Source organism: Ipomoea triloba, chromosome 5 (assembly GCF_003576645.1).
Source record: "Ipomoea triloba cultivar NCNSP0323 chromosome 5, ASM357664v1".
NCBI classification, from domain to species: Eukaryota; Viridiplantae; Streptophyta; class Magnoliopsida; order Solanales; family Convolvulaceae; genus Ipomoea; species Ipomoea triloba.
Genome location: NC_044920.1, coordinates 24,290,506 through 24,307,717, shown reverse-complemented (window position 1 = coordinate 24,307,717; position 17,212 = coordinate 24,290,506). Strand labels below are relative to the sequence as shown.

Sequence of the window (17,212 nt, the reverse complement as noted above, 5' to 3'; positions counted from 1 at the left end):
CAAAACATTTAATTTGTTTGTTTTTTATTGTTTTATTATTTATATTATAAATTTATCACAAATTTTAATTATATAATACATATTTTTAATTAAATTTTGAATGATTTAATTACAATTAAAATCAAAATGATTAAAATAAGTAGAGCAACAATGTAAATTAATTTAAATGTTAATAATTATCATTTTAATTAAATTTAAGTATGTTTATTTTAATTAATTTTTATAATTATAAATTTATAGTTCAAATAATTAAAATATAGAATAGAAAATTGTGGGCCCATAAAAAATCTGTGAAAGAACTTTAAATAATTAAATTGATGTGAAGAAGAGTTTTTATGATTGAGTGAGATAGTGGATGATGAGGTGGATGTTGAGGCCCACAAAAAACTGGAGAAAAAACTCAACTGATAAGGATGCTCTAAGAACCTTGTCTTTTACATAAAAGTAGGACCACTCAAAAATAAAAGAAATTCGCCAACTTCGGCATGCAAGGCAGCTGCGTAGACGGCCCCGCCCAGCGAACTGTTTTACTCCTCTCTTTTTTTCCTCCCTCTCCTAATGGCATCTTAAAATTTGTACAAAAAATTAACTATTAAGAATGCTCTTAGTTTTGTTAGATAGAAGAACCACTCTATAGTCAATACACAGGTCTCACTATTTTCCAGGATGTCATCCCATTTTATACCTATTTCCTAGATGACATCTCATCCCAGGTCTATCCTTTGGACAAAATGTGCTTTTATGAAATATGGAGTGCCACACCAATAAACAATGTGGAGGAAAAAACAGCAGATCCTTGGATCCAAGATTTTGCAGTTTTCAAAAGGAAAGTCAGAGAATTACCCCTGGATAGCTACAATTAGAGTTCACACCTTAGTGAAAATGACACTAAAACAAACATCAAAGAATCCCTGACATGAGTTCTCCACAAAAATATGCTCTCTGTCAGTTGTGATGCAAAACCTCAGCCACTATCTATTCTCCTTAGAAACTGTTCTTTCAGCCTATGTTTCATCTGCTCTACCTATTCATTTTTTCTTCATCAACACCATTTTCTTTTCATCTATTCAACAAACACTCATTAGCCTTCTGGATTTCCTTTCCCCGAATTTTCTTTTCATACCTGTGGAATCCACGGTTTCAGTCATAACACATCCCTGTCTGTTTCAGATTACGCTGTTATAGACTTATAGGAACTGCATTCGATGACTCGACAGCTAGAAATTTCGTTCGTCCTCTGCATTATACTTTGCCTGAACTCATCTTTCTCCTCCCTCGAGCTCTTCTTGATCTTCCACCAGAGCTTCTTCTTTGTTGCTTATCTCTCCACTATCGCCTTCGTGATTATTATTGTTGTTGTTGTTGGTTTGCCGAAAGAACAATCCAGAAGACAAGGAATCGTCTAAATCAACATCCTCTTCGCTTTCCTCCTTCGATTGGGATATGGCGTGGTCATTCATCATCCATGAAGGGCAGCGCCTCAGAGGTCCAAGGGAATCGGATATTTGAGAATGTGGGGAAGGACTCGAAGCATTGGCTGATTTTTCGGTGGAAACATGCATTGTGCAAGAACATTCTGGAATTGGAAAGGCGAGAAGAGACAGTGGTCTTGTTCTTTTTGATTCCTTAACTAATCCATCAACCAAATTTCTCCTCAGGCTCTTGCGTATGGATGTTATCCAAGTACGGTTGGCCTGATATAATGTATCGCGAATCTCTTCGAAAAGCTTTGCGATTTCTTTTCTGCAGAGTAGAACGGGAGATTAACAACCATCAGAACAGTTTATTAGGAAATCAAGTTGGATGCTGCTAACCAGAACAGATACTACATTGTAACAGAGTCAATAGTACTCAAAAAAAATAAAATTAAAAATAGATTTTCTTACTCTCCTATAAAACAAAAAAAGGAAGCAATCACATTACAGAAAACTTATACATGGTTCTCCGAGAATAAATATTTACCTGTTAGGATTGTATGTTCTCGATGGAGCGAACTGATAAAGCCTATGCCCCATTACTAAACTAGCAAAATTGGGGTGCCCTTTACCATCACGATCGAATCCAGCAAGGAATGCGTCTGCTTCGAGGCAGATTATGTAGTCTATTGCTTCCCATAACAACTTGTGAGCATTAGTCCTCAACTCTTCAATACTACTCTCGGGCTCATTATCACTCTCAGCCACCCAACCCCACCAACCTTCAATGTTGTATGATTTGGGTCGTGCTGGGGGAGGTGGAAGAGGGCGAGGACGTGGACCAGAAGTTTTCCAGTCACGAGATTTTCGGTCTTCCTTGATCAAAGGAGTCGTCGAATGTTTGTCCACAAGCGTGGTCTCACGACCATACATTTTACTCAGCTCCCACAGAGTGCTTAAGGATGTTCTGTCAACAAGATTATCAAACATAGCATGAAGTGGAATTAACTGCTTTCGTCCACCAAAGACCTCCCCGCCAGATATATAAATGATAGTGTCTGGTTTGTAACCATATGCTCGTAGAAGAATCCCAACCTGTTAAACATTCATTAGATCCTATGATTACTATTCAGGAATAGATTCATCCAAAGTCGTGACTAAAGATGTATTATACATTTATACTATACCTCTTCAGGCATAAGAGGACACAATCCATTAAGACGTTGTTTAGCAGAATCTACAGAAAGATTTCCCTTCAGAATTCTGCGTTTGATCATCCATGATCTCCTGTGCAGGATAAGCTCCGTATGCACATCCTGGAGACAAGTTTTCAAGCACGATATATCTTAGATCCTGGAAAATCTATCAATTTCGACCCGAGATTTAAGATGTCAATGAAGCTAGGTAATATTTGAAACACTACCTGAAAAAGCTCTGCACAGCCGTGGTATGCCAAAGCATCTCTCGTCATCCCAGGATCATATGCTAGAAATGGCCGTCCTGAAGCTCGTAATCTGAATGTACTCGACAAGTAAGCCAAGTATAGTGTAGAATTAAAGTGCTTGAGAAATAGCCATAAGTAGAAATTACCTATTCAAAATTTTAATAGCAAGTTCTTGGACCTCATCTCTGAATCTCAGGGCATGAAAAGCAACCCGACATCTCAGCTTTTGGTATTCAATAAGATGTGAAGGCAATGTGGACTACATCATATCCAGCAAGCGAAAAAGTCAATATTCGAAGAACAATTATATTAGGCTGCAAATCCACATTGAATAGTTTATATCCTGAACAAATAAAGAAAATAATAGAGGTGCAAAACATAGAATCGATGTTTAGACTTAGATGCCGAGTCTTTAACAGTCTTCACAAGCCATTGCAAAAAAAGTTCTCTCAGGAAATGAATGGCAAGATCAGTCAAGTTGGTTAGACTGTTGACTTGGTAACCACAAATTACAAGTTGGGAGCAACTTATTGGCTTTCTTGGTTTGAGCCAATCAACTATGGGCAACCTAAGCTGGTTTACCTCCTTGTGATCCTTAGTCAGTTAGGGTCACAAGGCGGGGTTTACCCGTGCACACCCTCGGGTAGTCATCCAAAAATGAATGGACAAGCATATCTAACTCGTACCCATTGCTGAGCTATTTGTAGGCTTACTTGAACAGAGATCACAAGTTTGAAGTAGATTCTTGAGTTCAAATAAGAGTATAAACTATAGATCTTATACTCATTTGAGTTGTAACCTTATGAATTATATTTCTAGACACGGTTTATGTAGTAACTTAACAAGCTATATTACTTCTGTCAAAGATAAGCAAACTATTTTCATTGAAAACATTGCAGAACCAAATTGAACTAGTAATAGCTAAACCACAAATTGGAAAGATTGTTCCCTATTCACCTGCAAGCATCCACCGTCAGAAACAACAAGCTCAACAACCGAGTGTCGGGTCAGCACGGGGAGAACATGGCGCAGGTAAAAATACGGCGATGCTGAGTAGGACACTCTGAACGAAGGAATTTCTTTCTTCCTCCTCGCTCCTTTGAGATTTTTTGGAAGTGTTTTCACAATTTTCACATCGTTTGCCAAAGCTGCCATGAACTGATCCTCATTGTAGAGGTAAGCAAAACTCTTGAACTCTGAGCTGCAAATTTAAAACGAATCAAAACTCAAAACATTACATCCAATTCTCACACATCTCAACATCTCGTGATTTTCCTAATTACATATTCACGTGTTAAAACTTAAAAATGTACCTGATCCCCTTGCTGCTCGTTGTAGACTGAATCTCTGGAACAACGAGCGTAGCATTGAGAAGCCGAGCAACAGCAACAACATCAGAAATCTGACAAAAACAGCAACTTTAAGTTGATAAAACATCATGAGATTACCAGATTAGACCATCATCCAGAAATAACATCCATACCGAATTCCTGATCTCATGGAAACCACCTCGTATCCTCACAAAGATAAACCCAGTTGACATAACTTCAGGAGCTGCTAGAAACACCAGAATTTGAAGCACAAACCAACAAGCCAAAAAAAAAAAAAAAAATTGATTATATTCCTTTAACTTCTTCACACCAAACATCAATCTACCCAGTTTTGTATAATCTAACCTGGATAATTGGATCCAGGATTGGCATCAGCATGTAAATATTCAAGAGGCCTAACCGGACCCCAAAGTCTTCCATGAATCAGATTCTACAAAAGAACAAATAAATAACATTGAAATCCACCAAACACACAAGTCAACCTTCAGTAACCTCAACTGCACTACCTAATACTCGAAATTAGCAAATGATTAAGAAAAAAGAACTACAGCATGTATCCGACAATCATAAAAAGGTCGTTCCTTTCCCGGATTCCACCCCCCAGATTCATGATTTTTTCACAATCTAATCAACAGAGCAACAAAACAAGCAAGCAAAGAACAGATCTTTGATGGGTTAGAGCAAAATTACAGCAGTGGGAAGATCTGCATTGTCGAAAATGGGCCTCCACGAGAATATGGTGACAGAAGACCGGAACTCCGACACGGCGCCGCCGTAAGTGTGGCGAGCAAGAAGAAAGTGAGTGACGAGGGAGAGAGCAGAGACGACTAGCCCCACTAGCCCCACCCATTTCATCTTCTTCGACACCATCGTCTTCCCTTCCCCTTTCGTCTTCATCTCCACCCAGCAAGAACACAGATAACCAGAGAAGACTGAAGACTGCCCAAAAAAAATAAAAACCAAAAAAAGAAAAGAAAAGAAAACACAAAAATTTTGGGGAAAAAAGAAAAAAAAAAGAAGAAGGAATTTGGACTTTCAAGAAGCTGGTAATATGAGAAGTCAAAGTGTACAATAGCACAGTGGAGGGGACACATGGAGGTGGCAGCGCGTGGAGTACACGGTGGGTTGGATAAAGGGGTCAATAATGGAGGCTCCGGACAGCGGCGCGTGGAAGTAGGGGTTCCTAAATTGGGAGTACTTTGGCATAATTAAGGTTTGATGTCACGTGACTCTTGTCAGCATCACGTGGATAGTAAATGGTTTTTTGCTCAGAAGTGGGCCGTGTATACGTAACCTCTTACAGGATCTAAATCTTGATGGATCGTATGGCCCGGTAAGTTTGGGCCCAAGTGGATGTTGACCGTCCGATGTTGTCAGATCTGAAGCAGTTCACATGATGTTGACCCGATACCATTTCAAGCAATAAAAATGAATAATGCATTTTTTGTTGTGAAACAAAAAGAAATGTGGATGTCTAAGTTGAGTTTTGAACCCTTAACCTCATATGCAAAAAGTTGAAGCTTTGTCCATCAAACTACTTCATCTATAAGAGTAAAATATATCACAAATATGTCAAATCTTGAATTTGTTGGACTTGATATATCTGGGAAAAATTATCTATCATGTGCATTGGATGTTGAAATGCATCTAAATGCAAAGGGTCTTGGTGAAACTGTTAAAGAGAATAATGATGCCTCGATACAAGATCGGGCAAAGGCGATGATTTTCATACGCCATCACCTTGACCAAGGGTTGAAAGATGAATATCTCATAGTGAAAGAGCCGCTTGAGCTCTGGAAAATGTTGAAAGAGAGATATGATCATCAGAGAACAGTAATTCTCCCAAAGGCCCGATATGATTGGATTCACTTGCGATTGCAAGATTTCAAAACTGTGAGCGAATATAATTCTGCTATGTTCAAAATCAGCTCTCAGTTGTTATTATGTGGAGAAAAAATTACTGATGAGGATATGCTTGAGAAAACCTTCTCTACTTTTCATGCATCCAATATTGTGCTTCAACAGCAATATAGAGAAAAGGGTTTTTCCAAATATTCTCAATTAATTTCATGTCTCCTTGTGGCTGAACAAAACAATGAGCTGTTGATGAAAAACCACGAGACACGACCTACTGGTTCTATCCCATTTCCTGAGGCCAATGGTGTGTCATATAACAATGAAAATACAAGAGGCCGTGGTCGTGGTCGTGGTCGTGGCCGTGGCCGTGGTCATGGACGAAACCATGGTTATAATCCCGGTCATGGACAAAATCGTCATGGTGGTTATAATTTCAAAAACAAAAGTTACCACCGAAAATGGGAAAATAATGGTGCAAAACATGACAAGGAAAAGCATGGAAATCCTCCCAAAAATGTTGAAAACACATGTTATCGTTGTTGTATGACTGGCCATTGGGAGCACACTTGTCGTACTGCAAGGCACCTTGTGGATCTCTATCAAGCATCCCTGAAAGAGAAAGGAAAGAATATAGAATCCAACAATGTTCTTGTGAATGACGATTTTGACATCACACATTTGGATGTGGAAGACTACCTTGGGCCAATAGAGAAGAAAGATTGATGTTATTTACTTTTGGAGCTTACTATATCTATATGTTATACTGTTGTTGTTTTTGCCTTTAAGTTTATTAGATCTATATGTTTGTTTTGTTTACTACTATGTAATGTTTCTAATTAAATATATTTCCCTTGCGTTATTATATAGAAACACAAATGAGCACATCATCACTTGTGATTAAACCAAAGGCAAATGAAGAAGATGTATGTATTGTGGATAGTGCAACCACACATACAATTCTTAAAAGCACAAAGTATTTTTGCCTTTTGGAAAAGAATGAGGCATTTGTCACTACAATATGTGGTAGTGCAAAAATGATTGAGGGTTCTGGAAGAGCCAATATATTATTGCCTGGAGGAACAAAATTGATAATAGAAGATGCATTGTTCTCTCCAAAGTCTCACATAAATTTATTAAGTTTTAAAGATATTCGAAATAACGGATATCATGTTGAGACTATAGAAGAAAGGAATCAAGAATTCCTCCAAGTTACAAAGGCAATATCTGGAAAGAAATATGTGTTAGAAAAATTTCATGCTCTTCCACAAGGTTTGTATTGCACAAAAATAAGTGCCATTGAAGCCAATCTTATTGTAAACAAAAGGTTTACTGACTTAAATGAATTTAAGATTTGGCACGACCGATTGGGTCATCCTGGATATGTGATGATGAGAAAGATTATTGAAAATACATATGGCCATACCTTGAAAGAGCATAAAATATTTCAAGGAAATGAATTCTTCTGTTCTGCATGTTCTCAAGGGAAATTGATTATAAGGCCATCACCAACCAAAGTTGGTATTGAATCACCTGCATTCCTGGAACGAATTCAAGGTGATATATGTGGACCTATACATCCATCATGTGGACCATTTAAATACTTTATGGTCTTAATTGATGCTTCAACTAGATGGTCACATGTATGCTTATTATCATCTCGTAATATGGCATTTGCGAGATTACTTGCTCAGATAATAAGGCTACGAGCACATTTTCCTGACCATCCAATTAAATCAATCTGCATGGATAATGCTGGAGAGTTTACATCCCAAGCTTTTAATAATTATTGTACATCACTTGGGATTGATGTTGAACATTCAGTAGCACATGTTCACACACAGAATGGTCTAGCAGAATCACTTATCAAAAGGTTACAATTAATAGCTAGACCATTACTTATGAAAAGCAAACTCCCTTCTTCTGTGTGGGGACATGCTATTTTGCATGCAGCGGCGCTAATTCGCATTAGGCCGACAAGTTATCATAAGTTCTCTCCATTGCAATTAGCATTTGGTCATGAACCAAATATTTCCCATCTGAGAACATTTGGATGTGTAGTCTATATTCCTATTGCTCCACCACAACGTACTAAAATGGGCCCTCAAAGGAGATTAGGAATATATGTTGGCTATGAATCTCCCTCTATAATTAAATATCTTGAGCCATTAACAAGAGATCTATTTACTGCACGCTTTGCTGACTGTCATTTTGATGGAGATCTATTTACTGCACGCTTTGCTGACTGTCATTTTGATGAAACATCCTTTCCAACATTAAGAGAAGAATGTCATTTTGATGAAACATCCTTTCCAACATTAAGAGAAGAAAATAAAGTTGTGGAAAGAACATTTCCAACATTAAGAGAAGAAAATAAAGTTGTGGAAAGAACAATAACATGGAATACTCAAGAAAATAAAGTTGTGGAAAGAACAATAACATGGAATACTCCTTCATTTAAAGTTGTGGAAAGAACAATAACATGGAATACTCCTTCATTGCTTCATCTAGATCCTAGGACTCAGCAATGTGAACAAGAAGTTCAAAAGATAATCAATTTACGAGATTTGACCAATAGACTGCCAGATGCATCTGCTGACCCAAAATGGGTAACAAAGTCTTATATCCCAGCAGCTAATGTTCCTGCTAGTATTGATATTCCAAAAGGTCAAACTAGCAATGAATCTCAAGTACACTTGAAGCGTGGAAGACCTATTGGTTCGAAGGACAAAAATCCTCGAAAAAGAAAGGTCAATACAAAGAATGATCTTTGTGAAAATAATGACATTCATGAGAAAAGTCAAATAAATGAATCTGATGGGAATGAAATCTCTAGAGAAATTCATTCACCAGAAATTGAGAAAAATGAAGAGATTTTGGTAAATTATACTAATGCTGAAAATATATGCAATAGAAATGAAGTCACTTTGGATGACTATTTTGCATATAATGTCGCATTGAGTATCATGAATGATGATATGGATCATGAACCAAGATCCATTCATGAATGTCAAAATAGAGATGATTGGCCTAAGTGGAAAGATGCTATACAAGCAGAATTAAAGTCTCTTGAAAAACGAAAAGTATTTGGCCCAATCGTCCGAACACCTGAAAAGGTAAAAGCTGTGGGGTGCAAATGGGTCTTTGTAAGAAAGAGAAATGAGAAAAATGAGATTACAAGGTATAAAGCAAGACTCGTAGCACAAGGATTCTCCCAAAGACCAGGTATCGATTATGATGAAACATATTCCCCTGTAGTGGATGTTGTAACATTACGATACCTCATTAGCTTAGCAGTGCATGAAAGGCTAAATATGCACCTAATGGATGTTATAACAGCTTATTTGTATGGCTCACTTGATAATGACATTTACATGAAGATCCCTGATGGATTGAAAATGCCTGAAAGACATAAAACGAGTCCTCGAGAACTTTATTCAATAAAGTTACAAAGATCGTTATATGGACTGAAACAATCAGGGCGCATGTGGTATAACCGACTTAGTGAATATTTACTAAAAGAAGGTTATACCAATGACTCAATTTGTCCATGTGTTTTTATCAAGAGATCTGGAGATGGATTTGTTATAATTGCTATTTATGTTGATGATTTGAACATCATTGGAACCCCTGAGGAAATCCCAACAACAGTAAATTATTTGAAAAAGGAATTTGAAATGAAAGATCTTGGGCAAACAAAATTCTGTCTTGGCCTACAAATTGAACATCTAGATAAAGGAATATTTGTTCATCAATCAAATTATACCAAAAGGGTCCTTAGGAGATTTTATATGGACAAAGCACATCCATTGAGTAGTCCAATGGTTGTTCGATCTCTTGATGTGAAAAAGGATCCGTTTAGACCTCAAGAAGATGATGAAGAAATCCTTAGTCCGGAAATGCCATATCTTAGTGCAATAGGTGCACTAATGTATCTTGCTAATAACACAAGACCTGATATTGCATTTTCTGTTAATCTGTTAGCAAGATACAGTTCTTGTCCAACACGAAGGCACTGGAACGGTATCAAACATATATTACGCTACCTCCAAGGAACCATCGATTTGGGTTTATTTTATGAAAAAGGTCCCAAATTAGACTTGGTTGGTTATGCAGATGCCGGATATCTCTCGGATTCGCATAAAGCGCGATCCCAAACTGGTTATTTGTTTATGAGTGCATGTGCTGCTATATCTTGGCGTTCTACCAAGCAGACAATTGTGGTCACTTCTTCAAATCATGCTGAGCTAATTGCTATTCATGAAGCAAGCCAAGAATGTGTATGGCTTAGATCAATTACTCGGTAGGACGTGCGGGTTGTTTGTAGATGATACTCCAACAACAATATATGAAGACAATGCAGCATGTATCGCTCAGTTGAATGAGGGATATATCAAAGGAGATAGAATAAAACACATTTCGCTAAAGTTCTTCTTCACTCATGACCTTCAGAAGAATGGTGAGATGAATATTCAACAGATTCGTTCAAGTGAGAACTTAGCAGATCTATTTACCAAGGCATTACCAACGGCTACATTCAAGAAGTTAGTTCATGGAATTGGTATGCGCCACCTTAAAGATCTTTAGTGATGTCGTCATCAGGGGGAGCATATTATTGTACTCTTTTTCCCTTAACCAAGGTTTTTTCCCACTGGGTTTTTCTTTGGTAAGGTTTTTAACGATGCAATATAGTGTTCCCCTGTAGACATCCAAGGGGGAGTGTTGTGAAACAAAAAGAAATGTGGATGTCTAAGTTGAGTTTTGAACCCTTAACCTCATATGCAAAAAGTTGAAACTTTGTCCATCAAGCTACTTTATCTATAAGAATAAAGTATCTGTAAATAATGAATATTATTATATGGAATGGCGGTTCTCAGCTTTCAAAAGGATAGCTTCAAGTTCCAAAGCAACTGTTAGGAATGGAACACGTGACCACAAGCATGTCAAGGCAAAGCTACATTTTGATCAGCTAACTAGACTAGCTTTGACACTTGTTTACCTTATGCAAATAATATATTTGTTTACTCCTCAATCTGATACTATAAATACCCCCTCACTTCTTTGTTCTTCATTACACATGATATATGAAATATTAGCAATCCTCTAAATTCTCTCATCCTACTGATTCGCTGCTGCTATTCTGCTTCTTATTAATATTATTATTATTATTATTTTCATAACATTTTTAACCTTTTATGGACTTTGTTTATTTACAAATTTAAAGTTTATGTTTACATTCAATTCTTATTTTTATTTATATAATTGACATGATATTGGATTGATGAAAATTTCAATAGACAATTAGATATGTATATGTTTAGTGAGATAGGGTGAAGGAATATACAAGACAGAGGTAACAAAGTGTGACTCTACTCACATTTTAAAATAAGACACTGTGAGTGATGGTGATTATAAGTAGTAATGTTTATTCGACATAAGTGGAATTGATCATGCATGCACTTAACCAGAGCATGACTAAGTTGGGGTTGGTTGCTTTCTATGAGTGTGCGAAATAAAAGATAGTACAAGGCATTTTAAATGTCGTAATCAAGCAAGTATACATTTATAACCAAAGAAGAAACGTATGGTCAAAATAATATTGATTGTCAACCTATTACTTTCATTATCTATTTTTACGGCCTAACTTATTTTTTACAATTTTTTAAATGGGTTAATTACATTTTTTCCCCAATCAATAACTTAATTGACTAATTGCATCTTATGTATTTTCCAACGATATATTTAATCATTTTGTTAGAAAAATAGTACCCCGTAACTTATTCCTATGTGCATTTATAGGGCGTTTTGTTGGTATGAATGAATTAAAGAGTAAAATAATTATAATTCCATGACAAAATAATAAGATGTGAATAAAGTAGGAATCCAAATTACATTGTTTGGTATTTAAAAATATAATTATTAGAGATGGGAATGGAAGAAATGATATAAAGATTAAAATATTATTGTGTATAATAATAATAATAATAATAATCGAGGGCTAATATGTCAATTTCCTTTTTTTGTTTGTTTGTTTCCTTTTCCTTGCTAAATTAGAATTCATCGGTAAGGGGATATGAATTTCAATTCAATGAGTGAATAGAATTGCAATTTTCTTAAATCAAACAATATATATATATATATATATATATATATATATATATATATATATATATATATATATATATATATAGGATCGCGTTCAAATGCGTACTGGTCGCTCAGGAGAGAAATGCGAACGAATCACAGCGCGCCACGTGTCCGGAATGTAGTTGCACCTAACGTTATAACTAGGTGCACGTCATGTTATAACTAGGTGCACATAGGTGCACCCAGGTGCATAAATGTTAACAAGGTAAATTACTTGCACCTGCAAGTGAAAATAGGTGCACACGTGCAAGTAAAATGTATTACAAGTACAAGTAAATTGTACAATGAGCATCAATACTAAGTGCACCTAATGTTATAACTAGGTGCACTTATTGCTATAACTAGGTGCACATAGGTTGCAACTAGGTGCATGAATGTTAACAAAGTAAATTACTTGCACAAGTGCAAATAAAATGTATTGTAGATGCAAGTAAAATGTATTACAGGTGCAAGTGAATTGTACAGTGGGCATCAATACTAAGTGCACCTAATGTTATAACTAGGTGCAACCTATGTTATAACTAGGTGCACCTAGGTTGCACCCAGGTGCATGAATATTAACAAGGTAAATTACTTGCATTTGTAAGTGAAAGTATTTGCGAAAATAGGTGCATGAATATTAATAAGGTAAATTACTTGCACTTGTAAGTGAAAATAGGTGCACTTGTAAGTGAAACTAGGTGCACTTTTAAGTGAAACTAGGTGCACTTGTAAGTGAAACTAGGTGCACCAAAGTTCCAGTTATTTACGAAAATGCCACCGCGTCATTTTTTTAAAATTACATCTGATTCGTTGATCTGGACACGTGAACGGCTGTGGAGCGTTCTCATTTTCTACCTGGGCGAGAGTTCGCACGAGAGTGCAACCCCCTCTCTCTCTCTCTATATATATATATATATAGATATATATATATATATATATATATATTTTAGCTATTGAATTGCATTGGAAAAGAATTCCAATTACACCCAACCAAAAACTTTTTTTCTTTTTGAAAACAAACACCTTGTTTATTATATAATAAAAAGAAATTTGACAAAAAATTAGATTAATAAAATAAAATTTACAAACTCTCACAGTAATTCCTAAAATATTACTACATATGCCACATTTTATATATTATGCTTATTATTTATTGATGAAAATAATTATTTATTAATTACATATTTTTTAATATTTTAATTTTTTGGTATTTAATGACATTTTTAATATAATTTATCATTTTCTATACTAATGTTAAATTTAATATTATAAAAAATAAAATTATAAATAATTTTAATGAAGTATATAATTACAATTGGAACATATAAAATGAGACAAAAGAGTATTGTATTCGCGAAATAAGGAGAGGTTAGGAAGTAGGAAGTAGACAAGTAGTGTGACGTCGGGAATGAGGAACTCTTTTGTGTAATGTAAAATGGACAAATTTTCAACTTCACCCGATTTTCAGTACAATTCTGAAACTATTCGGCAGCGGTGGGCCCAACATTATATAATGGTGCGCAATTTTAGGACATTTCACCTGCCCCTGCGCACGTTAGCACCCTCCAACCGTCAAAATTGATTATAGTTCCAGGAAAGCCCTCACTTATTAGGGCTCCAGATAATAATCCGCTGCGATAAAACAATTCGTGACATGATACATACAGAAGACGATTATACGTACATACGTGTATGTAGTATACGCAGCACTTGTAGTCGCCGGAGAATATTTCCGACCGCCGCGACGGCTGTAGCCGCCAAGTGAGGTTTATCTCTGTACTCCTCTCTCGCCATTATCATGTACGTGTATTAGTATGTGTATCTGGAGCAGGATTGTTAACTTGTTATGGTTTTTTTTTTTTTTTTTTTTTTTTTTTTTAATTAGGATTGATTGTCGTTTATGACCGGAGTGTTTGAGCTGAAGCTGTAGAAATGCTGAGAGCTGCGATGATGAATCACAGCGATGAAGATTATGACATGGAGTTTTCTTCCAGAAGTGTAGATGGCTCTTCCCAGAAAGGTATATGTGCGCGCCTGCGCGGGTGCGTGTAAACATCGGTTTACGGTTAGGTAGCTATGTGTGCTGGTGATTTAGTATTTAAATCGTTGGATTCTTACTGTGGCAGTTAAAGTAGAGGGGATGAGCGGTGATCGGAAGGCAAATGCCGTCCGGTCCAAGCATTCTGAGACAGAGCAGCGCAGGAGGAGCAAAATCAATGAGAGGCAAGCCTTCTTTTTAATGTGCTGTATGATAGTGCTTTGGTTATTGTTAAGTTTTTGAGTGTGAAAAGAAGTGTTGAAGATGGCTATTTGCTGTCACTGCAGTGCTTTTGCCATGAAAGATGGATGAATTTGTGCTTTTATCAACAAGTGTTAATGGATGAAATCCTGTAATGTCTCTGAGGTTCTCACTTCTCAGTGGCTTGGATTCATGTTTTCGTTTATGGAAATATGGAGTGGTCTTTGTTTTCACTTCATCTTGAGGAAAATGTAGTTTGTTTTTATTCGAGAAGAAAGTCAGCCAGTGCTGTTCTCTAGGATGTATTGCCAATATGCCATTACTCCATTAGTCTGTAGTCTATAAATGTGGCGAGTCTCTTGTGTATCATCTATTTATTTGTCCATTATGACTTTACTGAAGGTGGAATGCATAAGGTACTCATAAAGGTGCTAGGCCATAAATAAAAAAATAATGTCAAAACAATGAAGATTTAATTTCAGAATCATTTCAACTGAGGACTTATTGTCTTTCCTCTGGTTCTAATGTTCTGCTCTCTTTGCAATTACTCGTTGAGCTATTTAAACATTGATTATATGATGGAGCTGAGTTATTGTTTATTTTATTTTATTTTATTTTATTTTGCAGATTTCAGATTTTGAGGGATCTCATACCAGAGAATGATAACAAGAGAGACAAAGCTTCATTCTTGTTGGAGGTGTGTTACTCTACCTTGTTTGACTATTTTTCTGCTTCTAGTTTTTTTTATCAATTTCAGAACTCCGGTGCAATGTATGCATTCACAAGAATATTAAATACAGGTTATACAGTACATCCAGTTTTTACACGGGAGGATACAAATGTATGAGGGGGGATGCCAAGATTGGAGTCAAGAGCCCTCCAAATTGATGCCATGGGTAAACTCTGTACAGCACATCATGCACAAAAGTTCATCTTGTGTGGCTGCATGCACTTATTCATAAACGTTGAATTAGTACATTATTTTATTGTTTCTACACCTTTCTATTTTCATGAGTATAGGAGTTTTATTTTGTAGCAAGAGGAGGCTAGCAGTGGTTCCTCACTTGTTTTCTATTTGTTGAATTAATTCAATACTAGTTTCTGATTGTTGGAAAGAGTCAGTGTTGGTTCAGTTTTGTGGACTTATTTGAATCGACCATGGATCAACATTTTGGAACTAAAGCTAGTGTCTCCTGATTATACTCATAAGGTACCATAGGTGTTGGCTAATTCATGCATTTGATCTTGTTATAGTCAAGAATATGGATCCATCCTTTGAGAAAATATGAATTGAGTTTAAAATGTGGGAGGGGTATAGGTTTGCTTGGTTTAATGAAGTTAATCACAAATCTACTCATCTATGCCTTTGCTATTGGCATTTCTAGGCAAATTCTGTTATTCTCCAAAAGAGTATTCTCCTGCTTCAAGTCCATGGATGAAAATTATTGTGAGAAGACGAATATTACTTTTAATGATAGTAGTAGTAAAGTGAAAAGTTTATTAAAGTAGCACAAACACATACTGATTTTCAAGTGTGTTTATGATGCAAATTTCTCAATTAAGCATCTGCTTAAACTTACATAAACGAGTTTCTGTTATTTGCAAATGATGAACTTGGAATATAGATAGGATGCTGGATTACTCTTTCTACTGTATTGGAATTTTCAGTTCTAGGGTTTGTGGTGGTTAGGTTTTTTCTTTTTTTCTAAAGGTAGCATGATATCAACCTCTCATCTTTATTGCCAATAGAGGAGCTCTTCTGGGGCAGTTGGGCACTCTGAATTGATCAGGAATGGCTCTGCACACGAGGACAATGGTGTTGTGGACCAAAAAATTCTTGCAAATACTCATGAGTCAATAGAATCTGATCCAAGTGCTGAGGCGTTGTATAAAACAATGGATGATCTCCAAAGATTGACCAATGAAGCAATTTCCTTCGGCATGCAGATGCAGCCTAGTTTCTTTGAAGGTTCATCTGTCCAACTTTCACCAGGATCTTCTTCAATTGAGCATTTGGCTTCTCAGTCTCAATTATTTTATTGGCCTGATGAACAAAATGAAACTCAGAGAGCTGCTCCTGGTTGCAGTCAGAATGATCAAGAAGAGCCAGAAACTGGAGGCGGAGAAGCTGGAATCTCAAACGAGTTCTCCCAGAGGCAAGAAAAGCATTCACTATTCACTATTTTAATAATAACCATTAAACATAGCATCAATTGTGTTGTCACTATTGGTGACTTCTTAGCTGTCCATCGTATTGCTTGTTTTTGAACACAAAAATATGTGTGAGACAGTCTCATGTGAAATGTGCATTACTTTTTAGTGAAAATGTATAATTTCATTAAAAAGTATAACACATCTCATTTGAAAGTTGAGATTGTCTCACACAAGATCAAACGGTTTTGGAATTGTGTAATCATGTTGGATTTGAACAGGTTGATGAATACCCTAAACCAGACATTGGCATCGCTGGGAGTGGATATGTTGCAGGCCAATGTTTCAGTACAACTTGATATTGGCAAACACACTGACACTAGTACTGGAGCCGATCTTACAAGATTAAGCAGCCGCACAACTTGGGACCAACCTCATAAAAAGCTTAGAAAAGAACAAAGTTAATCTTTATCTTACTCTTTTTGCCAGAGTTTTCTTAAAAGTTAAATCGGCTTCTAGCCCGCTTGTATGGTTTCATAACTATTTTTTGGAACAAAGGCTTACAAAGTGCATTTCAGTATTACTAATGTTGGAAACTTGATTTTAAGTGAATACTAGTATGGTTACCTTTCAAAAAAAAAAAAAAAAA

The 17,212-nt window shown here is 36.2% G+C and overlaps 3 protein-coding genes across 5 annotated transcripts; 2 read left to right on the top strand and 1 right to left on the bottom strand.

The window, feature by feature from the left end:
* Positions 1–774: 774 nt before the first annotated feature.
* On the bottom strand, positions 775–5,473 carry LOC116021242 (O-fucosyltransferase 27). Of its 2 annotated transcripts, none has more exons than XM_031261857.1 (10): positions 4,881–5,473; positions 4,536–4,620; positions 4,343–4,416; positions 4,173–4,261; positions 3,817–4,060; positions 3,006–3,118; positions 2,839–2,929; positions 2,603–2,731; positions 1,963–2,510; positions 775–1,743 (listed from the first exon to the last, which is right to left on the bottom strand). In XM_031261857.1, exons 1-10 carry the CDS (start codon positions 5,085–5,087, stop codon positions 1,260–1,262), a joined length of 2,064 nt encoding a protein of 687 aa, XP_031117717.1. In that variant the 5' UTR covers positions 5,088–5,473; the 3' UTR covers positions 775–1,259. The 2 variants fall into 2 exon arrangements, with proteins under 2 accessions (XP_031117717.1, XP_031117718.1); XM_031261858.1 differs by having other exon boundaries at positions 4,343–4,413; positions 4,881–5,472.
* A 286-nt stretch (positions 5,474–5,759) lies between these two features.
* Positions 5,760–6,770, top strand: LOC116020448. The gene has a single exon (XM_031260922.1). It carries the CDS (start codon positions 5,760–5,762, stop codon positions 6,768–6,770), a length of 1,011 nt encoding a protein of 336 aa, XP_031116782.1.
* A 7,014-nt stretch (positions 6,771–13,784) lies between these two features.
* Positions 13,785–17,150, top strand: LOC116019391 (transcription factor BIM2-like). 2 transcript variants are annotated; one of them, XM_031259570.1, is made up of 8 exons: positions 13,785–13,939; positions 14,059–14,193; positions 14,300–14,396; positions 15,040–15,109; positions 15,213–15,308; positions 16,162–16,381; positions 16,500–16,568; positions 16,845–16,979. In XM_031259570.1, exons 2-8 carry the CDS (start codon positions 14,106–14,108, stop codon positions 16,847–16,849), a joined length of 645 nt encoding a protein of 214 aa, XP_031115430.1. In that variant the 5' UTR covers positions 13,785–13,939; positions 14,059–14,105; the 3' UTR covers positions 16,850–16,979. The 2 variants fall into 2 exon arrangements, with proteins under 2 accessions (XP_031115430.1, XP_031115429.1); XM_031259569.1 differs by having other exon boundaries at positions 16,162–16,568; positions 16,845–17,150.
* The last annotated feature ends 62 nt before the right edge of the window (positions 17,151–17,212 follow it).

Bases quoted from the DNA above. Each gene is read 5' to 3' on its own strand.
- LOC116019391 (XM_031259569.1), top strand. From the start codon at position 14,106: ATGCTGAGAGCTGCGATGATGAATCACAGCGATGAAGATTATGACATG. The intron at 15,309-16,161 runs GTAAACTCTGTA...TATTGCCAATAG, and splicing joins CCTCCAAATTGATGCCATGG to AGGAGCTCTTCTGGGGCAGT. The intron at 16,569-16,844 runs GCAAGAAAAGCA...GGATTTGAACAG, and splicing joins TCAAACGAGTTCTCCCAGAG to GTTGATGAATACCCTAAACC.
- LOC116021242 (XM_031261857.1), bottom strand. From the start codon at position 5,087: ATGAAGACGAAAGGGGAAGGGAAGACGATGGTGTCGAAGAAGATGAAA. The intron at 4,262-4,342 runs GTATGGATGTTA...TGTTTTTGTCAG, and splicing joins TCCATGAGATCAGGAATTCG to ATTTCTGATGTTGTTGCTGT. The intron at 4,061-4,172 runs GTACATTTTTAA...TTAAATTTGCAG, and splicing joins ACGAGCAGCAAGGGGATCAG to CTCAGAGTTCAAGAGTTTTG.
- LOC116020448 (XM_031260922.1), top strand. From the start codon at position 5,760: ATGTCAAATCTTGAATTTGTTGGACTTGATATATCTGGGAAAAATTAT.